We start from the raw sequence: 27,934 nt of genomic DNA on the forward strand, positions 1-27,934 counted from the left end.
GTGCAATTGGCAAGTTGCATTGTAAAGAAATTTTAAACCTATTCTAAGCAGAATATTGTTTGGGACCATGTCCCGCATCCGGGAGAACATCAAGTGATCGATACTAGATGAGTATTTCGCAAAAATCAAGCAAATCAAGCTGTGAAACATTCCATCAAAACAATTCATCATCAAATCTAGGAGTATGGCACACTAACAAGAGGACTCCACACAATGATGACAAAACACCTACATATTGAGAAAGCGGTAACATGTTTATTGTTCACTTCCAAAAATTTTATTGATGCTATAATATGCTATCAATTAACATGCTTATAGTGACTTCATATATGTTTATCTATATATCTCAATTACATATGTGTTTATCATCTCCATTCATAACATATCATAATTTGGGCATACAAGCAAGCAACTAAGCATAAATCCATCATATAGCAACATCTCTAAATCATTTCAAACATTTTGAAGCAATTTAGGTCGACCTACCTTGTATCTGAGTCGACCTACAGAGGAAAAATTTCAGCAGAAACTAAAATTGTCCAGTTACGTCGACCTACTCACTCTTTAGGTCGACCTAAACTGGTTATTTTTCTCACTACCTCTGTTAGGGACCAGGCCTTCATTTAGGTCGACCTACTGGTTCAAAAATTCCCAAATTGGGTCTATTAGGTCGACCTGACCCATCCCCATACATAATCATTCTTCATTCTTTCCATCTTCATTCATTCTCACTTCATTGTGTACGGCCAACCCTAATTCCTCAAAGTTCAAAAAGTGTCAAAATCATCTCTCTCTCTCTCTCTCTCTCACACACACAAATCTTCAACAACCATGCCTCCAAAATCAAGAAAGGGAAAGGAAGTTGCGTCTGGATCATCCTCACAACCGGTAAGTGCTGTAGCCCTTGTTCACCCTGATTGCAGAGATAATTTTGAAAAATGGCAAATGAAAAGGAAGGTAGTGAAGCAATATATCTTTAACCAACATGTTGCTAAGAATATGCATATTCCTGATGTTGTTAGTCTTATTAAGCATCAGAACGTTCACCCCCTTTTGGAATGTGCCACACCGTACTGTGAGAACACTGTTAGGGCCTTCTATGCAGGGTTCACAAGAGAGGAAGGCTGTAATTTTAGGTTTAAGATGGGGTCAAGATCTCATATTGTTGACAAACGAGCATGGATTAGTATCTTTGGTCTTACACTCTTGGGAGACGAAGTTCGTATAGAAGACGGTGACCTTCCGGCCAATTATGATCATGTCGCTTACATGACATCCATTCTCAAAGATCCTGCTGTTCTTGACAAGCAAAATGAATCCATCACAGCCGGTCACCTAAAAAGGGATCCCAGGCTCCTTAACTGGATTATCTCAAGAGTCATTCGACCACGAGCAGGCGGATTTTCCAGAATTGAAAGGAATGAGACTGTGTTAATGTACCTGATTCAAAACAGGACGCGTGTGCACTGGCCACACTTTCTGACTGCCAAGTTTCAAGAGATACAACAAAAGACTACTGCTTTATGCTATGGCTCGATCATTCAAACCATAGTAAACCACTTTGGCATGAAACTGGATGGGTTGTCTTATGTGCACATGAAACAGAACCAGGATTTCTCTCAAACAACTTTAACTCTCATGGGATATCATTGGGATCCGAATAAGAAAACCTACTATCTTATACAAAAGGGAACCGGAAGAATTATCTACAACTATGATGATCCTACTGAATTTGGTCATACTGTAGGAAATGAAGAAGAGGGAAATGATCAAGAAATAGCAAATGATGAGGATCAAACCATGGAAGATATAGCTCATGACACGGATCCAAATTGGCAATATGTTCCTTCTCAAGAGGAAGAAATCCCTTGGGGATACACGGCTCCACCTCCACAAGATCAGTCCAACATTATCTCCATGCTTGAAAATATGCGACTTCAACAACAACAACATTTTGAATCACAACAGCTCCAGTTACAGACCATGCAACAACTTCAACAAGAGAGATATAATGAACAACAACTTCAATATCAATCACAACAGCTCTAGTTCCAAACCATGCAACAGCTACAACAAAATCGATATGATGAACAACAACTTCAATATCAATCGCTATACGGCTTGATTCAAGACCACAAGAATGATTTTGAAACATTTGCATCCAACTCTGTCCTAAGACAAAATCAGTTTGAAGAAACTGCTCTGAATCGTCATGCAAACATAAGCCAAAGCTTCAACACTCTCAACTTATCTGTGCTGGATCTGTTGGAACAGGTTGAAGAAGATCGCCCGCACACGTTTCAGAGAGGAAGAGGAAGAAGGGGCAGTCGCTAGGATGCATTCTTCATCATATCATCATATCATTGCATCTTATCTCATCATAATTATGTTATATTTCTATGTGTTGTCACACTCGTTTGTAGTTTGCTTATATCTCGGATCATTGTTATGATAAAATGTACTGCTAAACATGTTTGGATCTTATGTATCTTATGGTTTATCTATGTTATTTTATTGTCAACTTCACTGTTTTATCATTTTCATGTCATTTTATCTATGTTTCTCTCGTCGCTCTTCTACTCTCCTGTTTTCTCTTTGTTTTCTCTTTTTGATGTTGTCAAAGGGGGAGATAGATGCTGAGTGTACGGGGGAGCCATGTTGAGAGATAGATGCTGAGTGTACGGGGGAGCTTTGTTGAGAGATAGATGCTGACTTTGTTGAGTCTTTATCACTTACTACCAAAGCTTCGACTAATGGTTTGCCATCATCAAAAAGGGGGAGTATGTGAATACAAGATTACACTCAAAGATGTTTTTGATTCATGGCAAACTCAAATAAGCATTCAAACAACAAGGCGGAAGCAGAAAACTCAAAGAAAAGCAAGCATTGATCACTCATGATAGTACAGGTTGATCTATTATGCTTATAGGTCGACTCAACACAAGCAGAACAAGAAGAATGCAGAAAACCAGCAGTTAGGTCGACCTACTGTCAACCCAGGTCGACCTAAAATGGAGAAAAATCCATATACTTCTGCTAGGTCGACTCACACATCATCTAGGTCGACCTAAATTGATGAAATTTACATACCAGCCTGCTAGGTCGACCTACACAACAACTAGGTCGACCTAATCTGAGAAAATGTCCCCAGAATGCATTTGAAGAGGATTCTGGTAGACCTACTCCTTAAACAGGTCGACCTAACTGGGAGCAAAATTCTGCAAGCTCTGCTAGGTCGACCTAAGCACCACAAGAGGTCGACCTAACTGATCAAAAATGCCAAAAATTCCGTTTCTCTCATCTCCAACTGTTAAGCTATCATATATATTGTCCAAGGTTCATTATTGAAAAAAAACACCAACGACTGAAAGATACAATAAGGCTTCTCATCTTCGTTCTTCGTCATCTCCAACACAATTACACATAATCATTCTTGCGTTGAGGGTTAGTGATCGAGTTCGATAACGTCCATGGAACAGAATTGAAGATTCCTAGTGGGTGAAGATTTGTGGGGTTTTTGGTGAATAAAATCTGCGGGTTTTGTCCTCCAAGATAGGTGTTTCTTGGGGGTTTTTATCAAGAGGCTTCATCGAGGATCCGGCTGAGTGTGAAGATTGAAGAACAAGGGTTCGAGGGAATTGAAGACACTGCAGAAATGGATCAAAGTGAAACTTTTGGATAACCTTGATCTGACTCAAGATTAAGGGGGAAGAAGATTCAAAGGATCGACATAATTGGTTTATGGTTTATCGCTTTGTTATCTTCTTTGTATATACTACTTTCAACATTAATGAAAGATTACCCAATTTCAGTTTGGAATTGGGGGCAGACGTAGTCGTAGCGAGGACGATCGACGAACTGCCTAAACAAATATCGTGTTCTTGTCGCTTTTACTTTTTCATTTACATTCTGTTCATATTTGGTTATAATAGCAAATTGATCAACGATTCGAGTGTTAAGATTGTGAATTAAGAACTTATATAAACATCACAATCCATCACATATTGAATCACCTTCAATTTGATCATTATCACCAAGTGTTTGTATATTTGTTTCTATCACTTTTACTGCATTGCAAACATTGTCCATCATACAAGAAGTTAATCTGATTTTCAATAAGAGCAACGCTTTGATTCTGCAACGTATACTCTTATCACTTACCTCAAGTTTTTGACTGGTTTTTTAAACACATATACAATCGTTTCGATAGTGGTTCGGAATAGACGCGAGTCGATTCAGAATCACTTCCGCTGAAAAGTCGTTTAACTCCGTAAAACTGTGAACGATCTATTCACCCCCCCTCTAGATCCTAAGGCCAGCGTCTAACAATATAGTAGTCCAACTTTCTGCAAGTTTCTTGTTATTTCAAATATCAATTGGATCTTAGGGAAAATTTCTCCAGCATACTTATTTATTAGTTCCATCTTACTAGTAATCCTTTTAGTCAGATAATGTTTAATCCCTTATGACAAAGTGATTATAGATTTGTCTCTATGTTTTTAATATTGTTGTGTTAAATGCCTCACACACATTGTTTATCTTTAAGTCACGTTTAGAATAAGTCTTGAAGTGTGACCTGTTTTAATATTGTGAATGGACATCCTTCATTTTTTTCAGGAAGCCTCATTCAATGTTTTCATCCTTAACATTGCTCTCTTCCATGCTGGAATTGTTGTAGCCATTGCTGCACTCCATTTAATTTCTTTCAAAGTCATTCCATGATACTTCTTTTTCCAGTCCTATACAAATGCTTCACACAAAGGTGTTGCTTCACATGAGCACTGATACTTTTGAACTATTGGGACCAGTCCCTGTAATACAATACCAAAAAACACATAAATACATATATGAAATGAATGCACGTTAAAAAAAAACACACAAGAGCACGAATACATAAGGTACGATGAATGCTTCTTGAAGAAGAACGAAACAAAACTGATGAGATTATGAATTTAGGTTTAGGGATTTGAGGGATTAGAGCGCGAAAGAGAGAGGATCAAAAGAAAAATGGATGAGCTCTGTTTTTTTGTAAAGTAAAATGTTTTAAAAACAAAATAAATTCATTTTAAAAAATAATTAACATAAGGCTTAATAAAATAAAATGTTTTTTAAATGAAGTGGCAACCAATTTTAATATGCGGCACCATATCCTCTTTGCTATGTCATAAGTTGGATGCCATGTCTACAAATGTAGATGGTGTACTAGAAATAAAACAAGAAATGTGAAAAAAAAGAGAACTGAAGGGTTGATTTTTTAAAAAGGGAATTAAAAAATTTTAAAAATTAAAATAAAGAGACTAAAATTGCATTTAAATTAAAAATTAAATGGCATAATTTGGCATAATCTTGTGTACATGATCGAATGGATGATGTTAGCTCAAAATCACCTCACTTTCCTGCTTCAAAGTTAGGGAATCTGCTCCCAATTGGATTAGAGGAAGTTGTTCCATGATGCTTATTAATTTTGTTACAAATTATTGAGTAATTTAATTTTTATTTTAACTAAAAATTAATTATAGCCCTTACATAAATCTATTGAATAATTTTGTTTATAAATAATAAAATATGAAACAATATAATAAAAAAACTAGTGAAGATTGTTGGGTCAAATACACGGGAAAAGTATGTTTGACTTTAAAAATAGAGTTTAATGGTGATGCACTGACAGTGTAAAAAAGTTTTACACTGTCATCCAATGAGAATATATCATTCTGCCATGTCATCTCAGTAATTTAAAAATAACAGTATGACTTGGTAGGATACATGGTCGTGATTGACATGACCCCTTTTCTCTTAAAAATAAAAGAAAAAAGAGTATATAATAACTTTAAAATATGAAAACACGTAAAGAAATATAATTCGTGAATACTTAGTAAAAACACCTTAGTATGAATTATTTATCGATATACATTAAATAATTATACAATTATTACTTATTATGAATCTATTATCGATTATTTTCCATGTTTTAAATGAGTTATTTCTGCAAGCTTTTTATGTGTTATTTTTTATATTCATTAGTGTTTAGTTTTAAAACAAACTTTTACTATAAAATAATGTTAACTTAAGCATTTAAATTAAACTTTTTAAGGTAGATATTAATCTCTCTTTCTTTCTATATATATAAAAAAAAAAAAACTATTTTTTATGTCAGGAAGCTTCTTTGAGAAGCTAAGCATACTAGCATAGCATATAGTAGTATACAACTGCTGAAAGGGAGTTGGAAAAGTAAACTGAAAAAGAAGAAACATTCATGGCTGAAGTTGAAGTTGTGAAAGCCTACTAAAATGAATAGAAGATGAAGATTTGAAGGTTGATTAGTTTGAGTTGAAGATGTTTGTCTCTGATTCCAGATATCTACATCAGGTAATACCTAAATACTAGATGCTCTTAAATTGATAACCACATTGTTAGGGTAAAAATTTTCTTCTGAGTTTCATAGTATTTGGCACAAAGTATGAATTGCTTATTAATGCTCCATTATACTTTCATGATTTATATTGAATAAATAAACATTTCATTGTTTAAATAGTAAGAATCGGTCAATTTTGTCTTTTAAATTTATAAAATACTGGTAACAATTTAATTCCTTAAATGGAAGATTATCATTCAAAATTTAGTTAAGAGACCGGATCAAAAATGCAGGAACAAAAAAGTATTGAAGGCATGAGTGCTTTGTTCTTTGAATGGAAGCAATAGTTTTTTTTGCAATGTGCAAGACACACTAAGTGTCACAGTACACTATATAGTAATTTCATATTGCTTGTGCTTGACGTTCTCCATTTACCTTTGTATTCCACTAGCTTCCTGCAAGTCTAGATAATTGTCATGTATTCAGACTCTATCGTAGAGAGCGCTACAAGAATTTATAACTTAAAGATAATCAAGTTACCGTTCTTCTTGAAAGAGTAGACACGTACCTCCAACTCACAGTGGCGCGGATTTGAGATCAATCGCTGTGGAACATTGACGTAGTGACACGGAAAAGTTCAAGCAACTCACCTCAACACCAAGGGAAGCAGTAATCCGACCAAATATTGGCCCATAGACTCATATCCTTTCGGAGATAAAATCGACCGCTAGACGGTCGTATGCGGACTTCCTAGGGCCGATTGTCCAAGAAACACATATCAACCCCCTCCGCGCATGAGATATGTATCTCTTAAGATCTTCCTAAATTCTAATAAATTAATATTTTACTTACAAGAAAAGATGTGCACACAAGTGCTATTATAATTCGTAGCTAGATTGTGTTTATGAGACAAGATTCCACTTGGCGAAACATGCTTTAAGGCGCAACTGGCACATATCCTTTTAGGTACTAGCCACTCCAAGAGTGTAGGTAGTGAAGCCTAGGAGATGTCCACCCTGAACCAGGATAAAACCTGGGGGCAGGGATAGGAGCCCCACATTTGGTTGGGGACAGTTTCTAGAGACACATAAGACTTACACTAGTTCCCTTCGATGGGGACGGGTAAAGATGAAGCTTGGTAGCTATTTCAACTCCCATCGATCGGGACAACAAAGATTTAAAATTATGTGTCACTAGAAAGTACAACGAGTTCCCCACCAAAGGGACATGTGACAACGAGTTCCAAAGGTCTAGCCGGTTCCTGCCCATGGAAAGATCTAGACGAGATACTATAAGAGGCACCAATCCCTATCGAAGGGGACAATCAAATCCAATCATAACAAGGGAAAAGGTCTCAAGCATACTCAAATCTAAGAGACGGAGCCAGGAATGATCCATCTAGTATATTAGCAAGACCACAAAGAATATTAAACAAAATACGGTGGGCATTAAAATATTGGACAAAGAAACGTAAATAAATAAATACAGGTAACAGGAAAACACAAGAGCGCAACACCTTGTTTACATCAAAATTAAAATGAAATCAAGTCCCTCCATCTTTAGATGCTGCAGCGTCATCCTCCACCAAGTCCCCATATCGAAAAACCTTGAGCAAGTCAAGTTGCAAGTGTGGAATATGAATATCCAAAAGAAGTGCTTCCACTTGGTCGACCGCTTGGTCGAAGGCTCCATACACCCTCTTAAGAGTTTGGTGGGGAACTCATCAACCTCCTCCCTCAATCCAGTCACTCGTCTATCATAGGCTTCACGGTCCTTAGCTCGAGACTCATTCTTCTATTCAGGACTTTTTCTCTGTTATCAAAGATGATTCAAGCTTAACAATCCTGGCAGTAAGAGAGGAAGGGGATCCATGGACTTTCGCCTCCTCTTGAAGAGACTCTGCACGACTAGGCTTCCCTCAAAAGGCCAACACTTTTTGTTTAAGCTTTGATCTCTCTTATTCAGCCACCTCACAGTTATCCCTTTCCCAGAAAGGATTACCCATAGCTAAGACATCACCCCAGTCGGCAGCAACCAGGGAAAATAGAAAAACATCGCGGTAAGTGTAGAAAGTGGCCTTTGAGAAGAACTTCATCTTTTTTGAGTAAGGAAGGTTCTGAAGATAAGAGAGATCTTCTTTAGATGTCGTAGCAAGTTCCTCCTAAGAAGTGTGGGGAAACTAGGATGACAAAATAACCGGTAACTTGAGGACATGAGTGGATAACCTAGAGGCAGTACCCTTAGACAGTTGGATCAATTAGTCATATGCCACTTTTTTTATTAGTAGAAGGAGACCAAACCCAATCCTCAACAACTGCAACAACAAAATGCTAGCTCTAACCAGGGGAGACTAGGAGGACTCCGACAATGGCAGATATGCTAGAACCAACTAGAGGAGGAGTGAGAGCCCATGACGAAGGAGTAACAATAACACCTTGAGCCTCCCGCTCCTTAACAATGTCGAATACTTTCTCCAAAGAATGCATTTTTCCGCATATATCAAATACCCCATGTAAGAAAATTAGTCTACAAAGGGATGATTCTATCCTTACCAAAAAATTTCTTCCTTTCCAGATTACTTGCCGCGTGCACAATATCATGGGTATCAATGGACCGTTTCCTCTAGAGAGAATGTTTTACCTCAGGACCAAACCCTCCTTATAACCAAGATTCTCTTAAAAAATGTCAAGATATTTCTTATCATCTCAACATCGTTAAGAGTGAGAGATTCCAATAAGACAATATATTCATGAGGCTCACATTTGAAATGGATTCAAGTCTAATACTTATGTAACCTATATGTGCACGAGCGAGGGGAGATGCCTTAACAATCTAAAGTGGGAGGATCACTAAACAACTTATTTTACTTAGAACTACTGAACATAGTTATAATTATATGAATTGAACGGGTGGTAACAAGATGGATGAGAATCTGAACTATAAGATATTCTTGTTCTATCTAGAGGGGAAGAATCACTAATGGAACACCCTAGACCCCAAACACATAATTTATAAGGTATAGGAAATAAAAGAATACAAAAAAGTGCTACATTTCTCAGCATAACATTCTCAATTTATGATAGCAGCATAATTTTTCAACGCATCTTTGATTTGTACCATAAATAGAAAATCACTTCGTTTAATCATAAAAACTAGTTTATTCAACAACTTGCAGAAAAACAAAATACGATATTTCTAACCCAGTGTTATACTAGCAGAGTGACACACAGAAAAACTAAACAATGCAGAATGATAAACAACGAAGAAGGCCAACTATGCCATCCTCCAAAACAACAACAACTAATGTTCCCCAGTCTTTACCCGAGTATCTATCTTCACAATAGACGTAAAGAACAACACAAAACAGAAAGGAGTGAGAATACATTCACATATGTTAACGGTGCATAAAACATCAATGATGGTACAATTAACATAATTAATCAATCATATAATCCATTCAAAACATCCAACTCGTCACTAGACCGAAGTTCTACTTATCACTGGAATAAAGTCCTACCCACTTCAATATGTATACATGATGCATGAATTCTGCATTAAAATATGTAATACTCGTCTCCACCTCCAACTTCAATACTTGTCACTGGTTCCTCTTCAACCTAAAACACAACATTAACAATATCACCATTGCAAGGCGACATCACTGGTTCCATCGAATAGAAACATCTCAACCTCAACAATTTTCCTCTTCATGAGGCATTCACCTTAAACTCAACATAATAATTATTAATATATAATTTTCTCATACATACTCATTAAATAGTATAGAACAACAACAAATAGTCGGAAAAACTATAAACTACTCAAAAAATTAAGTCAAAGGACCATAATCAGTCAACATAAGGGCTGGCGGTCAGCCGTCTAGTCATGACGGCCGTCACCCTAACCCGTCACCATCCCCAGTCACTTCGCCCATCATTGCTAACAGTCAGACAAAGGAACCCTCCTCTAAGGCTCTGAGGACATCTTCCCCAACATAGTGACAGTAGGCACATCACCTCTATGCAGAACACGAAAATAACATTTTTGCCATGGTTGAACCTCTAGATCTCCGATTTTGATTACAAACAACCCCGCACGCACAACAAATCATCATACACCAACCATATAACATTTATCACATCAATAACACACAAATTAAACATTTATATAATCAATTAGCCTCAAAATAATCATCAAGTTCATTAAATCAAAGCATCTATTCATGAACATAAAAAAATCAAAATTATGCATACAGATCCGTACGAAATTCAACAATCAATAGAATACGAAAACAACATTACATCACAACAATCTAGAGAGGTTTTGCACAAACCATCTCAAGATTCAAATCCCAACAATGGAGGAAAAGGAAATGGGTTAATGATTCCCCTCTACCTTTCATGCTTAAACACCCATATCATGAATAATTCCTCCTACCTCGAATTCGTGGAAAAAGGCTGAAGCTTTGGCTATGGAGTATCTTCTCATACTCTTGCTATGCTATTTTTTCCCTCTTTACTCTGCTGACACCTTATTTTCTCTAAAAATCCCCCATTTTTCTATTCTCACTCTTTATTTAAATAAACCATATTTCTATTTTATTAATTCTACTACTTCCCCTCAATTCTCAACAATTCTACCCACCTCAATAGTTTAATTATAAATCTATTTTCTCCCCCAAAGTATCATTTCCTCACTTTCTACACTATCTTTAAATAATTAAAATTATAGATAATTTATATTAAAACTTAACAATCACAATAATACTAATTAAGTTAAATTAACGAACTCTAAAACTCTAATAAAATACTAAAATTAAAAATGAGGTGTTACAACTACTCCCAAAATCACTAGATAAACCTACATGGTGATCATTTATGCGAGACATGACAAAATAAAATTGGGTGTGAATAAATAAACTTAGGGCAAGATGGGTACCTGTAAAAAGTGGAATCTAGTTGAGAAGATATAAATTTAATGCAAAATGGAAAGATCTGTTTTGAAGAAGACGAAAGCTCAAGAAAATAACTTTGGAAAGAATGAAAATCGCTCTCAAAGAGAAATTGACTCTAAAAAATGGCAAAAAGTTCTTCATATATATATATATATATATATATATATATATATATATATATATATATATATATATATATATATATATATATATATATATATATATATGAGAATAAGTAGTGGACCAGATCAAAGGGAAATGAAAGGCTATACATTAACGGCCAAATTTCATCTTGGTGAATACAAGTATACTCAAGTGCACTCAAATGCCATAAAAAAAAGTGTCATGCACTAACCGGCAAGTCAAAAGACATATGCTCGAAAAGCCAATGAAACACTTCAATGATGGGAGATACATTTAATGCACTTGTTCTCCATTACTTCTATAACCGCTTAATGACCTTCCCATTTCTCCTTATATATTCGAATCTGGTAACAAGGTGTTGACGAAAACTTCAAAAGACTTCCTAGTTTAATAACATCCGACAAGTCTTGAGGGAAACTATTTTTGAGAGGTCAAAGGCCTAATAAGATTGAGATCCAAATATTTAGCCCAACACCACAAAGCCTAATCAAAATAGTACAACATATAAAACGAACACACTTAAAGATTCAAGGTACACTTTTTTATCCCCATTTTTCACTTCACTCACCTTGGTCTCTATATTTGACTTGAGTGTTAGAGTGCTAACCTTGTAGGTCCACCCTGCACCGCCGTACCAAAGATCAGTATCAACATTTCAGGAATCCTACACCATCGATAAACACCAATTATGGTTCTAGTGAGAAACAATAATTAAAGAATCAAATATATTGTAAAGACATATAGATGCATGCTTTAGATCATACTAAGATTTTTTAAGTTCTCTATGAAGAAAAGTTGTCTTTACACATGGTTATTCATATTGTAAAAAATGCACCACACATTGCTAACACGACTCTGACAGTAGGGGTGCTCGCGGTGCGGTTTGGGCGGTTTTGACAAAAAAAATCATCTGAACCGCAAGAGAAAAAATAGTGCGGTTTGGTTTGGTTCGGTTGACTTTTAAAAAAAATTCGAACCAAACCAAACCAAACCAAACTAATGCGGTTTGGTTTGGTTCAGTTGGTTCGGGTTTTTACAAATATTTTATTGAGCCACACAAACACATATATATGACAACATAATTATATTTAGACATTCATACACTAACAAATAACAACAAAATTCGTCATATTTTGACAACAATTTTCCATGTAATATGTAAAAATTAAATTAGACAAAAGTGGAATATTAAACATAAAATAATAGCATAAAACAATATAAAATTATTATAATGAAACAAAAAAATAGAAGAGACGAAAGATTAGTGAAGGTGAAAAAGAAAAAAAAAAGTGTTGAGAGATTAGAGAAGAAGATGTGCGATAAAAATGAAACTGAAATACAGACCATTTACATAAAAATGAGAAGGTGAAAAAGAAAGAATATAGGAGAGTAAAGATTATAGAAGAAGAGGGAAGATGTATGTGGCAAAGAAGGTGAAATAATGTTATTAGAGATTTGAGAAGATCCGGACTGAAATTATATGTGTAAGGATGAGAAAATTGTTCGTATTCATAAGGCTAATGTATAATAGGTTTAATTTTTGGTTGGATGTGACTTAAGTAAAATTTAGGTTGTAACATAATACGGTTTGATTCGATTTGGTTCGGTTTACAAAATACCAACCGCAAACCGAACCGAACTGTGCGGTTTTGTTAAAAAATGACCCAAACTAATCCGAACCAAATGCGGTTTTTTTGCGGTTTTGGTTTGGTTTGGTTTGGTTTGCGGTTTTCTATTGGGTTGGTTTGATTTTGAGCACCCCTATCTGACAGTAGTAAGTCTAATAATTAGAAATAATATGTCATTGAATTCAATACCTTTTTTATTATATGATTTGGCTACATGTTTTGTACAACATGTTCCACTTTATCTTTGATATCACATTTTATGTTATATACCCATTTGTTATAGATGGATTTCTGACCCGTGGGAAATTCAACAAGTTCCCATCTCTTGGTTTTACATAAGGCTTCCATTTCTTTGTGCATTTTTGTCCTCCATTGAGAATCATCTAAAATTTTCAAATCTTTTCAAGAGTTTGACGGTTCCACTTATTCAATTAAAATACAACATGCATAAATGGATTTTTGTACCATAGTTTAAGGGTTGTGATGGTTACCCTGTCTACCGTGTTGTTTGACGAACATCTTCATTACTGACCTCATTTGATTATTGTTTTTCATGCATTAGCTCTTCTCAAGGAAAAATAATTTCTTTGGATTTTTTATTCTACTTGCACTATAATAGCCTCTTTGAAAGTGATATCATTTTTCTACAAAAAATATGCCCCAACTGACAACAACCTTGTAGAAAGTGGGATCTCACAAGTGATATCCCTTAACAATGTGTGAATAATCTAAGAAGATACATTTCCTAAACTTTGGATTCAACTTTGTATATTATTTAAAGTTGTACATCACATGCACAATACATTCAAGCATACACAAATAAGAATAATCAACTAGATTTCATTTCCATAGTCCAATTGGTGCCTTCAGCCCAATCTTTGTTGATGGTGATCAATTTATTACATAACAAGTACTTTAAATTGTTGTTTATAACCAAAAATATTTAGTTATTATTATTGTTTTAAGCATAACTCTTGTTATATATAGGAGAATTATATTAATCTATTCCAATATGCCATTATGTTGAGGTGTATGTGCAATTGTGTGCTGGTTTAAAATACCTTCTTGTTTGCGCAATGTCATGATTTTTCTATCTACATATTCTAATTTATTATTTGTTTCTAAGTACTTAATATCTTACCAATTTCAATATCTACTTGTACTTTGAACTCCTTGAATGCTGAAAACACCATAGAATATTTCTTTCGTGAGAGAAAATACTTTGTTGTTCCCATAGATAACTATGGTGATCCTCAAACATTAGAATGAATCAAGTATAGTATGTGTTTTCTTTTAGTAGTTAATTTAAAAACTTTAATTTATGTTACTTGCATATCACATAATGCTCGTATAATAGTAAATTTGTTGTCTTAAGCCCATAAAAAAGAAAGGGACTTTTAAGTCATGTTCCAAAACATGGCCTAGAATGTGATTCCACATCATGATTATTTCTTCTTGGATTGTTGTTGTAATTAGTGTGTTTTTCGTTGCAGTGTATCTCCTAAAAGCATGTATAAATTACTTGTGATATTTTCTTCCTTCATCGCCATATGATTGCCTTTCACTACTTTTATGATGTCATTTTCAATGTGGATTTTTTCTGGAGGTCATCCCGTTTCTTATTGGAAGATAAGTTCTTCTTCAACCCCTTTACATGACACCCCTTGTATATTTTGAAAATTGTTCTATCGTGAGAATTTATTATGACAGTATCAACTCTTGTTATTTCTAAAGTGTTGCGCCTTAAGAAATTACATTTGAATTTTATATTATTATTGTAATATCTATTAAGTCGGTTGAAAAATGAACTGGCCTAATAACGTTAAACTTAATTACGGAATTGCCACCACATTGCTTATTAACTCAGGTAGCATGTGAACTGACTTAAGAACATATGCTATAAAGGTATTATTGTACTAGTGTAAATATATTCTTGAGATGGAGTCGTGACTCATGTTGAATATGAATCCATTATTCATACACCATCGAATCCAAAATCTCTGGTTAAGTCGGAAGAGATCCCTTGTCATTTCATCCATGTATTATCGGAAAAAACAATACTTATTTCAGTATGTGATATCCAATAAACTAATAAAGTAATGTTGTATTTATTAACTATAATTTATATTTAAATAAACTCATAAAAATTGTAGATAAAAACCTTAAATTTATATTTTATATATTAAATAAATATTAATAAGTTACAACAACTTTATCTATTAATTATCTATTACATGAAATTAATCATATTTAAATTCATTAACCACCTAAATATTTTGTATCAATATGACGCAATTATCGTATATCTACAAAATTCACCGTAAAATACAATTCACGACTTTTGACTGGTTCACCTTCTCTTTTGTTCGTTTGCTCTCTATTATAACTTTTTCTGTCGATGTGGGTCTGTTTCATTTTTCATTTGAATTGTATGTTGTCTTATGTTTCTTTTGGAATTGCCATGGAAGATTCCAGCTTTTTTGGTTCCTTTCTAAATGAGAATGAACTTGTTGGGGTGACTTTATGTGTGCAATTGCTTGGAGATTTCAATTTAACAATTCCTGCGATTTCTATTGAAAAATCGATGTCTGCATTGGATAAATCTACTAGTGTTGTAGTTGAAGCCATGGATCTTAAAGTGAATAGTACAAGCACAAAATATTTTGTTTAAGTGTTGAGTAAGACATGTGCTATTATAACTCATTGTCCATTCCTGATGTCTAGTTTAAAAGGATATGATATCACTAACAAAAATCCCGAGAACGAGTACAAAATTAATATTGAATCTTGCAAAAATTATCTTCATGAAAGGTTGATTTTATCTAAAGGAGATCTTCCCTTCAAACTTCAAGGCTTGCGTGATAAATTAATACACTTTGGAAAATTTTAAGTAAATGGAGAATTATTTCTTTAGAAAGAGGTTTCTTTGAATATGTTTTTTTCTTCAGCTAAAGACATTCAACATATTCGTGTGGTGCTTTACTAGAGCTTAAAGTCTGGTTTTCTCAAACTTTTTGCTTGAAATCCCGATTTTAATTCGAATAATCATAAACATACAAATACTAAATGTTGGATTCGTTTTCTATAATTGCCTCAGGAATATTGGAGCCATAATATTATCTTAGCAATTGCTAACTATCTTGGAATGTCAATGTCTTTGATACTACAACAAGTAAGTGGCATCTAGAGAGATCTTTTAGACATTTTGCAAGAGTTTTAGTTGATATTGGTTTATTTGCTAAAATCAGATTTAAATTATGGATCGAAAGGGAAAGTTATGCTTTTCTGGTTATGGTTGGTTATAAAAATTTGCCACTTTTTTGTTCGCATTCTCGTAACATTGGCCATAGTTTTTCATTTTTAAACGTGTTAAAGTGGATCAAGAGAAAGTGATATCTAATGAGAAGCATAATTACACCGGGAATAAATCTAAACCTTTCCAGAAGGAGAATTTAAGAAAAGAATCCGTTGAATGTGTACGAAATATAGTTACTAAAACCCGTGTTGACAATAAACCTCTTTTGAGATTTATGGATTATTTGAAACCATTTTTGATGATGAGGTTATGAGTACTAATACCTTGCATCCAAAATAAATGAGTGTTCAAGGTAATGAGAATTTGAGTGATTTAGCAGATATAGAAACCTATAGTCAATATTAAATTGACAAGAATCGCGAGGGAGGATTCATATTCAATTGACACTTTCTTTCAAAAGGATCAACGAAAAAAAGTAATAGCATACCCACTTTTTTTTGAGCAAAAAAATCATCGAGAAAAAGTAATAGCATACCCATTTTTTTTTTTTTGAGAGATGACTCTATTGTGGTGACAAACTCTAACTTTTTCAATTTCAATGCCTATGTTATTATTTAATTTTTAAATAAATTAATATTCAAATTTTAAGATCAAATTATCAAAAATAAATTAATATTTAAATTTTAAGATCAAAATATTTTTTAATTTAAATTTTACATTGACCCTATACCGTTTCGTCTTTAACCTCTCTCGCCACTATTTTGCTGCTTCAGTGTTCCAACAAGAAGAAGAATCATGGTCTGGGGTCTCTTCCCCGTCGATCCTCTTTCCGGTACTTGTTCTTATTTCAGTAATCAAAAGCGTATTCTTACTTTTCAATTCAATTTTTTTGACTTTAGGTCATTGATTTGTGCAATTATTTCATTTTTGTAATCTTGTATTTGTATATGATAGGTGAAGATAATTACTACATTTTCAAAACTGGAACTTACAAAGTTGGTCGAAAAGGTATTGATTGTGATATATTGTTCCTTATTAGTGAAGAAAAGTTTATGCTTGGAATGAATTTTGTAATCACCTTTTGTTGATTGAATAGTTGTTTAAAGGATGATGCTAAAGTGCTTTATTGATTTTATGATTTTTGTTGCTAACACTTCATACTTATGAAACACGGACACCCAAAAACAATACCGACAGTGACACGATGACACTGGTAATAATTTGAAAAATTAATAGATTACACTTAATCACAAGTGCCGGTGCCGGTGTCCAACACGGATACGCCTTTTTTCAAACGTGTTTGTTTGGTATTGATTTTTCTTTGATGAAGTGAATAATATATATAAGAATTTGGATGGATGTTATATGTGAACGAGTGTTTCAGCCGAAGTGCTGAAGCTGGTCTGTTGCGCAGAGTGGTTTTTACTGCTTAGGGCAATGTTTTAAAAATTGAACTGGGAAGTTGAACTGTGAACTAGCGATGTCCATGGTTTGGTTATTTGAGTGGTTCTGTTGCAGGTTTGTCTCTGTTTGAGTAGTTTAAAGAAGTTAAACCATGACCCAAAGGTCTCGTCGGTTTGATGTCCTGTTTAGCTTTTAAAACATTGCGTAAGGACTTGATGCTTGTATAATGTTGGGGACACTCAAACCATATGCTAAATTTACAATTTGTTACGAAAAGTGAGGGTCATAAAGGTCAAATACTTGATCAAAGAGACTGTTATACAAGACCGAAGACCAACTCGTCAACTTGAAGGCTTAAATGTTGTCATATGGAAGCCTGAGAATCCTATGCATAATTTATCTTAACCACTTTGTACCATAAGTTACAGCGATGTCTGTCCTTCATCAGGGTGAACAATAGCAAAATCAAGTCAATTAACTGAAATAGAAGTTTCTTTCAAATGACTGTTCTTGAGGTAGAGGGAGCTGAATGAAAAATAAAGATGCAACAATCAGATTTAAATCTTAAAACATTTTTGTTCTAATCTTCTAGGCGACATTAATGGACGTAGCTACCGCATGCATTCGTGTTCAGTGTTAAGTTAGCCTCATAATCGAGTGATTATGTTATTGAATATTTAAAAAGTGAAACCATGACATGAATGTGATTTGTCCGAATGAAATTAAGTATAATCATGACAAGCTTTTCAGATTGGATGGTTATAACTTATAATGACAGCGTACTGCTTTTTGGTCAACTTTTTGAAATCTTTTCATGTGATAATTGTTGCTGATTATTGGTTTTCTGGATATTGTGATGATATTGTATAAGTTATTGTTATTATGTGCTTACAGGTTGTGATGTAATCGTCACTAAGGATAAAGGGGTTTCTCGGGTTCATGCTGAAATAGTTGTTAATACAATGAACACGTCAAATCCTCTACCAAATGTACAGATAAGAGACTGCTCCAAGTACGGAACATTTGTCAGCAAGAATATTGGGCTTAAGAAAAAAGTTCATGAGCTACCAAACAAAGAAACAGCATTACATGATGGTGACCTTGTTTCTTTTGGCACTGGTAGTGCTACCTACAAGTATGTTAACTATCATTTCAGTGTGATGTTCTATTCCTTCTTTTTGTGTCAATTTTAGTTTTTAGTGTGTGTTGTTGAGGTGCTTTTCTAGGCTAGGTTTATATAAGTATTAGGTAAATTAAATCTCATGATATTTGTCTGCCTTATGTGCTCTTAAACACTTCTGAATTTCATCTGACAGGTTTCGCCATGTTCCCCTCATTCTTTTCATCTGTTCCTCAAATAAAGTGGACCGATCTTTGGCAAAGAAGATTTCATCAATTGGTCAGTAAAGGAAAAACTCGTAAATCATGAGCACCTACGGTTTAATTGATTTAACTTAAGCAGTTACTTACTTTTTGGTTGTGCTAGTGGTGTAATAACATATTATACCTCTTTAGCTCCTCCTTTTTAAGCAGGAAACATCATTTTGGTTGAAGTACCAGACTCTTGTCTTAATTTGATCAAATTGTTTTCCCGTGAATAGTGACGAAAGTAACCTTTCAATTTAGGTGCCAGTATTGCTCATACCTTGAATGAAGAGTGCACACACGTGCTGGTAGATCAACTCACGCCCTTAAAGAAGGATCTTGTTGATGCAGTTGTCGCAAAAAAGCCTTGTGTTCTCAAAACTTGGCTCGAGGTATAGAAGCATTCGGTCTTTTGTATTGGTTATTTTGGGTTTTAATTTTTTTTATGCTATCAATCCGTTACAGTCAAGTGACGATTAATATTTGTATTTATAGTTTTATGACAGGAAGTTAGTTGCCTGCATACTTATCATATTCATGTTTTGTGGTTTATTTTTTAATCTCTCTGTGCATCGGAAATAAAATGTTTTCTGATTGACGTAGCTTTATTCTGAAAAAGAATGGAGGGATAGCTAAAAATGTTTTCTGATACACACATATTTATGAATATATAGCTAAAAATGTCTTATGTAGTTTTTGTGATGGAGGGATAGCTGTTTTGTGACCGGTAGCATTGTAAACCCTACATCCTATGGCAGAATTTGTACCAAGTATTGACTTAAGATAATGCTTAATGTTTCTTGGAGTAAAAAGTTAAAAAGTCATTTATCATAGCATGACAACTCATGTTATCTAATATTTATAATGCTTAAGGATTTTGTCTATATTTGTTATTTCGCACATGGTGAAGATTTAAGTTGTGACTGTTTATTGCGTCTATAGTTTTTTGCAGAAAACAACATTAGCAATGAAATTCCGAGCTCTCATTCGTAAGTACCAAGTACCTTAACTCTAAAATTTAGTTGAACTGGCTTTTTATTTTGACCCGACACTGCTTAGACTAACTAAAGAAGTTTTCTCTGTCTTTTTCCTTTTCTGTTCCTTTCTCTTTCTCACGCAGACACATTCCAACAGTGTCAGTGGAAGGAGCATCTATCAAAGTTGCTGATCCCAAAACTCGTGAAAACTGTTTGAAAGGATACACTTTTGTGTTGGAATCTGAGGATTTGGTAGCTGTTTGCGAATCTTCTATATTTACTCTGAAACTGAACTTATAAATTATAATTTCTAGCTGCTGGTTTGTTTGTTATTCTGATTACCATTTTCTTAGAATATGCTAGCACCGTTTATGTAGTTGGAATTTTGTTTGAATGTCGAATGTAAATATGCAGGATAGGCATCCAGGGGTTTCTGGTAATTTAATTTTAAAATATCCTAGGACTTGTTTATTTTTGGTTTCCATAGGCATTATGAAAATTTTTGAAACTGCATTTTAAAAGTAAAATTTTCAAAACATTGTTTTCTGTGTATTCGAAAATGCATTTCTCTAGTTAGTTTCCATATTCTCCCCATCATAATTAAAAAGGAAATTTCATAACCCATGCAGAGTAAAAATTGAAAATAAAAATTAAACATGTGGTAGAAAAAAAGCAGGCCCTTAATATTGTTGTAGGCTGGAACATATCTAATCTTGACACAATATATTTATCTTGTTCTTTACCCTGTTACAGTATAAATTTGGGGATCAGCTAAAGTCTTTACTGGAAGTAGCTGGTGCTAAAACTATTTCATTTCAAGACTTCTCTTCTAATAGCCTTGTATGTATTTAATTTCATTCTTTCTATATTCATGAATTCTGTAGATAACCGGGTAGATACTAGTCTTTTAGGAGTAACATAAGTTGGTTAGCTATTTTATATGCCTATAACATCACAAGTGTCTATATACATGCTATTCTTTGTGCTATTAACCAGAGTAGTCAATAGCTATAGTGGAGCGGAGGCCGACTGCTATTGGAAGAGCCTTAGCAGTGCAGAACACTATAGCAGCCGCTATAGGGCAAATAGCGGGATAGCAGTTCCTGGCTCAGAGTGGTTTCTGGCCCGCTATCCTTTTCCCCTCCAAAAAACCGAACCCCTTAACTTTACAATGTTTCAAGGGTAATTTTGGGGTTTTCAATCAATTTGAGTTGAAACTTGAAACTCAACCTTAACTTTCCTTAATAGGTGGTTATGCACTTCAAGAGTCACGGTTATGCACTTCAAGAGTCATGTGTGCTTTGATTTATAAGTATTTATGAGTTGAGTTATTTGTTTTATTTTACATTAAATATATGTTTATAATTATTATATGTAATTTGTCCAAAAAATGATCAAATAGAGCGGTAATCCCGCCATCTCACTTTTGGGGTTGGCCGCTCCGTGCCGCTATCCGGGAATGACTACTCTGCCATTAACATGTATTTGAAATAAATTATTCAGCTACAGCCTGTCCTTAGTACTTTTTAAGATTACTGATCAAATACCATCTTTTGTTTTTCAGCCCTTTCTGGCATTAATCCAAGTCCTATATAGTTATCATTGAATAGCAAGACACTTAAGTTTTTTCTTGAAAATTCTGATTTCACATTTATTCCATGTAGGGTTCAGATTACGGAGATGATAATCGTATGGTTTGTGTCACCCCAGAAGGAGCGGCATGCAAACCTGATTTCATTAAATTATTAAGTTCCTTGCAAAAAGTCAATGAGATGGGTATAATAAATGCTGCTCTCAGTGGACATCTAGACCTGTCTATTTTAAAATCACCATGCGGTAAATACTCTATATTTCTAGTAATTTGCATATTCCAAAGTCCAAACCCTTTTATTTTCACTTCCCATGATTGAAGAACCTAAGTTCTTACTTCATTTTTGTTTATCGGGTTCGCTGCTTAAAATATTGTGAAGTGCAAGAAAACCTACTTCAACCTTATTCATGTATATATGTACTAATATTTCTGCTTCACCTTCTTCCGTAAAAGAAAAGAAACAAAAATCATACCATTTGATTAACTAACCGATCAACCAACAACAAATACTTCAAAATCCTGACTTTGCGCGTAATGGATCTAAAATTAAGGAAAATAGGAAATTGTTCTTCAATCAACGGTTTGCAGTATTATTTCTTATTCCCTGTAATTAGTGATCAGTTCTAATTTTGTTTTCTTCTGTTTTATTCATAAAATAAGATTCAATTATGAACAGGATATAACTTCCATTCTTTTATTATTTTTTTGCAACTTGTGAAATTTATGTAGTTATCAAACCATTGTGGAATAACATATATGTTTAACTACAAGCTTTCATTTTCACAATTTCATGAAAAATGTGTTGTATCTGTGGCATCTATATATATATATATATATATATATATATATATATATATATATATATATATATATATATATATATATATATATATATATATATATATATATTTTGTGTGTGGCATATTTGGAATATCATTACCGAATTCAAGACATTGTTTGTAACCTAGGCAATTGCCCGCTCTGAACCATCAGCTGTGATGTCATTATTGTCATCAGTGTTAATTTGCATTTCTTCAGAGCTTTTCCTATTTGTTTTTGCTTAACCAAGGTTTTCTTGCACGGAAATCAAGTAAAAACAACATATTTATAGGTATGATTTTCGTCACATTTATAGGCATAATAAGATGGACACTTTTGAACTCACGAACAGACTATAGATTTTGGAACTTCTCGAGGAAAATCATCTCAGCACTAATATATACCCGCATCTTAAACAAAACAAAATCCAAAAATAATCAACTAATTACAATAATTAGATATTCAAGCTACAAATCCCCACAATTTGTAAGGAGGTAGCATAATATCTCAAGGAACCGCTGCATGGATTTTGTTATGGACTGGACAAGTGCTGACAGATTTTATGCAATACATTGCTTCAATCATTGTAGAATATTTACTCGAATATATTTTTTTGCATGAAAAGAAACAATATAAACTCCATTCTCAGTGATGATCTCTGTACTCTAATGTGTTACAATAACAAGATATATGTACTTTTGCAGTGCTTATTTCATCGTCATGCTCTACAGACGAGACAATTGTAGCAGATTCAGATACTGAAGTTGAAACAGCCACATCACCCGTTGCAAGTGAGGCATTATGTGGTGGAAATAATGTAAAATATGTAAAAACAGAAGAATTAGATCATGATGATGATTCCAGCACTTCATTCAAGAGAAAAGATGAGAGAATGGAACCAACCTTAGATGATATATCTACCAGTTTGCATGAAATAAAACATGCAAAAACAGACATATCCCTGGACACTTCTATCCAATCTGATACACATGCTACCAGCTTCAAGGATGGAACTGGCGGCATCAAAGTGAAGAAAGACAAGGTGGATGATTATGGAAGTGGAAATTCAGATATTGTTTACAGCCAAAATTTAGTTGTTCGAGATATACATAAACTTACCAACAGAAGTTCTGCACCAAACAGCGGTGTTCCAAATTTCAAACGATTTAGAAAGGTATGGTTTGGTATTATATATTTCATAAGGGGCTAATCATGTGTTTAGTTAATTTTTTTTTCTTGACTTGTCTGATTTCTATTATTCATGCTGCTATGTCTTTTCATGCAAGGTTAATCATTAAATATTAATATCTATGACTAATTAGTCCAATTTTCTTTGAAACGGAATTGCAGCCACAAACTCAATCTGGAAATAGTTTCAACAACCTTGTTCCATTTGCAAAATATCCATACAAGTAAGAATAATAATTCCGACTTCTGGGTGTTACTTTAGAAGTAAAATGTCTATCTTTACTTAACCCTGTTTCTTCTGGTAATAAGTTATGTTTCATTTATTTTCAACAATAGGGATTCTGGCTATGGAAATGATGAGACAGCTGAGTATGTTAAGGAGGAGAAAAGACGAAAACAAAGAGAAGCCGTGGCTGATGATCTATTTAATAATCAGAAGGTTAGTCAATACTCTTCCCGTGCCTTTAGAGAGAAAGAAAAGGATAGAGAGAAAGAAAAGGAGGACGGAGGTTTGAGGTCACATTTGCCTAGGCTTGTTAAGTATATATACCTTAACGTTTTTACTTGTTCCACTGCAGGCAAAAAAACGAGGCACAGCTGGTTCTCTTCACGGCATGCTTACTAGTACTAGATGAAAGTAAACCTCTTTCAGTTTTTGTGTTAAATTATCTTTGAAACGTTAAATTAGTGCAAATTTTTGTGTTTCCAAGTTAACCAAATTTTTTTATGATGAAAAACATGACAAGTATCTGATATCCAAATGTATGATCTAATTGTTTAATGATAATACTAATTTATGCCACATTTAATATTTGGCAGTTTTTTTCCTGTGAAAAAGTGAACATGATGACATATAGCAGAAGGCTTCCTCCTTGTATATGAACTTTGAACATACTGCACTTACATGTGTGTCCCAATTACAAGGTCAGTTGAGTGACCCTTGTTTGTGTTTTGATTGAGAACAAAATGAAGTCGGTCTTTATCGAAACAAAAAAGTTTTTGGCACTATACAGTTACTCACTTCCTGTAATTTTGAGAGGGAGCTTGAAGGATCTATCTTGTTTCCATTGTTAACAGACGAAGTAAACAAATATAACTAATGTTTCAGGTTTTGGCTGCATGTGAAGGTTTGTGGCACAGTTTTAAGATTATTTCTACAGCTCAAAATTGGTGAGACATAGGTTTCCTTTGAAAAATTGTGGGTACACGTGGTTGAATTTAATTAGTTTGTGGATAACTAATTTTTTTTTTTAAAGGGAACCTAAAACTTACCATTAAATTTTGTATGATAAGTTATATTTATTCTCCTCTTTTGTCACATACAAAACCTGTTATTTACTTGCATCTTTCTATTCTTATAGCAACTGCAACATTTTCCTATTTAATGCTATTTCAACTCTCGTGGTCCCTTATGGTCAAGGATACCACCATCACATGGGACCTAAAAAATTAATTTTGGTTTCATAATTTTCAAACCATAATGGCATTTACACTTTTTGCACTGGGCCATACTATAAAGTTAACATTCTTTTTTGTTCTAGATGACCAAAATTTTCAAGAGCTACAATATTTGTTTTTCTTCGTCTAGATGGATAAATATGGATGGAAGTGATTTTTAAGAAGGAAGAGAGATAACTGCCAATTTCTTTTGGTTAACCCAAGCATCAATCATCGCCATCTTTTTGTGGAATCATGTTTTCCACGAAATTAATATTAGAGCTAGAACATTCACACATACTATATCATTTCTCTTCAACATCAATTTCAACTAAATTAAGTTTAAATTATTCAAAATCGTATTTGCCAACAAATAAGAAGCGTTAGCTTTGAAAAAAACCAACGGAATACTATATCATTTCTCTTCAACATCAATTTCAACTAAATTAGGTTTAAATTATTCAGAATCGTATTTGCCAACAATCAGAAGCATTAACTTTGGAAAAAAACAACGAGAATGAAGGCTAGAAAGCAAAAATTTGTTGGGTTATTAATTAGAAACAAAGTGAGAGTCAATTTTTTTTAAGAGCTGACCTAGGTGGCTCCCCAGCATCTGGTGTCATATAAGAATGTGACACTTTAAAGTACTATTGGATGAAGCAATATGCACATCATTCGCTAATAGCTACGGTATCTCGTGTTTCAACTGATATCAGATGATTAAGGAAATCATCATACATGACATCTACATTTATGCGAGCCATAGCAGGAGCAGAATCAGAGGGCTCTCTTGGAACAAACTGTATATACTCGAATCGGCGCATGACTAGCTCAAGCAGATGTGGATGTATCATACATGACCCACAAGCCAACCATCCAGAGTAGAAGGCTATGTTATCCAAGAGACGCGTCTAATTGTGAAAATTGTATGAGTGGAAGTGTATATCATCTGCTACTGTTTGGTCAAGATACACTCTAAAGGACTCAATCACGTGGTTCTCTCTAGCGGGACGAATGCACAAGCACGTAACATATCCTCAATGTAGGCATCAACAAATGACTAATCAGAGATGCGTGGGAAGTGTTGGAGGATCCATTCTTGAAAATGGTACATATGAATTATTAGTAATGGTGTAACTGAAGTGTTAATGGCACCTAAATAGTAAATGATGCAAATGTATTACCGTCAATAGCATGCAACTAGTTTTCATTTTGTATGGTCTTCCAAAGATAACATTTAGCTAACTTTGAGTACAGGTAGACCAAATAAGCAGCCTTCTAGTTGTACTCATGAGTCCCATCCAAGTCAACGAAGTATCTGAGGTAAGGCACATCCACGTAATATACACTCTTGTCCATAAATATGGACGTGTCAAGCAAGTACAATATGTATGTCATCAATGCATATGTTTTATGTTGCATAACGTGTTCATCATCACCATCGACATGCTCTATTACAGTTAGTTGGAGTGCGTACAACCTCTCCTAGAATCCAAATCTAGCATGACACCCTCGGGTGTCTTCTATCTCCTTCAAGGGTCACCTAGGTTAGCTCCCAAATAGGAGTGGTCTAATGATCTTTCTCTGATCGAAAGAAGCAACAAACATGACACATCACCATGTGGTAGCACTACCACGAAAACATCTTTTAACTCTGGTAGAAATTGGGGTTAACCTTAGTTTCATATGTGAGGTAACGAAGAACATAATAAAATGTGCGCTATTTTTTCCCTCAGTCGAGATTCAACCGAGAGGAAAGACTTAATGGTCATGAGTTTGATCTCCAACAACTGCATTTTTATTATTTTTAGAATTGGATGGCGCGCCCCATATTTTCTGTCGGTTATAAGAAAAATCGAGGTAATAGAGTCACTCTTATTACCTCAGTTTAATATGACAACCGAGGGAAAATGTTGTAATTTAACTTTTTCTTCTATATTTTTGTTTTAACATGTATTATAGGACCTTTTTTGCCCATTTCTGATACAAAAATATTGTACCTTTTGTCTATTTCTAAAATACAAACATTGTACCAAAAATATTCATTCTTTACACCAATTGAAAAGCCAAAATGGCACACATCTTATAATTTTACAACAAAACTAAAACAAATGATTAACCAACAAAAACAAAAATCAAAATGCAAATTCTTGAACGACCGTCCAAAAGTTTTCTTCTTTGGATTGCAACCAGTCTTTAATATCAATAACAACAACAATCAAACTTCATTATCAACCACATGAATCAATAACTATAACTAACATAAATAATTATAATTATTTATGAATGTCACAAAGAATAACATTTACTTTAGGGATTTTTAATTTTCAGACTTTTACTTCTAAATCCATTCAACATATAGTATCCTTCAACATCTCTACATGTTGGAAAAAAGTAAATATTAGTAAAAAGAATACAAAATTAAAATGAATAAATATATATTACTAAGTGATATAAAATATTTACTTACTAGTTTTCCAATATCCCCTCTTGATGATTATGACGAATATCATCATCTGAAATATCTTCTTAGCCTCATAACTACGGTTTGGCAACATATTACCTTTTGGAAGCATTTCTTACAACAATTCAAGGAATTCAGTGAAATTTCTATCCGTACACCCACCTTTTTCTTTAAGATTAAATAGTCTTAATACAACTAACAATCTTATAAAAATTTTACATCCCGGAAATAACGACTATTCCATGTCACTTTGCAACGTATCTTTCATGTAGGCTTTCTTAAAGTATATACTCCAATATCACAAATCATTTTTCTAGAGTATCATTCATATATGCATCAACTTCAACTCTATGTA

General features: G+C 34.0%; 1 protein-coding gene across 2 annotated transcripts; it reads left to right on the top strand.

The window, feature by feature from the left end:
• The first annotated feature begins 17,036 nt into the window (after nt 1–17,036).
• On the top strand, nt 17,037–25,590 carry LOC131620855 (nibrin homolog). Of its 2 annotated transcripts, XR_009289315.1 has the most exons (15): nt 17,037–17,166; nt 17,289–17,342; nt 18,633–18,873; nt 19,055–19,137; nt 19,365–19,495; nt 20,046–20,092; nt 20,224–20,332; nt 20,834–20,920; nt 21,745–21,916; nt 23,195–23,664; nt 23,841–23,902; nt 24,015–24,117; nt 24,257–24,315; nt 24,498–24,602; nt 24,787–25,590. XR_009289315.1 is itself a non-coding variant. In XM_058892034.1 (13 exons), the coding sequence occupies exons 1-13, from the start codon at nt 17,130–17,132 to the stop codon at nt 24,311–24,313; spliced, it is 1,653 nt and encodes a 550-aa protein (XP_058748017.1). In that variant the 5' UTR covers nt 17,037–17,129; the 3' UTR covers nt 24,314–24,491. The 2 variants fall into 2 exon arrangements, 1 of the variants encoding a protein (XP_058748017.1); XM_058892034.1 differs by lacking the exons at nt 24,498–24,602; nt 24,787–25,590 and having other exon boundaries at nt 24,257–24,491.
• The last annotated feature ends 2,344 nt before the right edge of the window (nt 25,591–27,934 follow it).

Source organism: Vicia villosa, linkage group LG7, assembly GCF_029867415.1.
Source record: "Vicia villosa cultivar HV-30 ecotype Madison, WI linkage group LG7, Vvil1.0, whole genome shotgun sequence".
Lineage (NCBI taxonomy): Eukaryota > Viridiplantae > Streptophyta > Magnoliopsida > Fabales > Fabaceae > Vicia > Vicia villosa.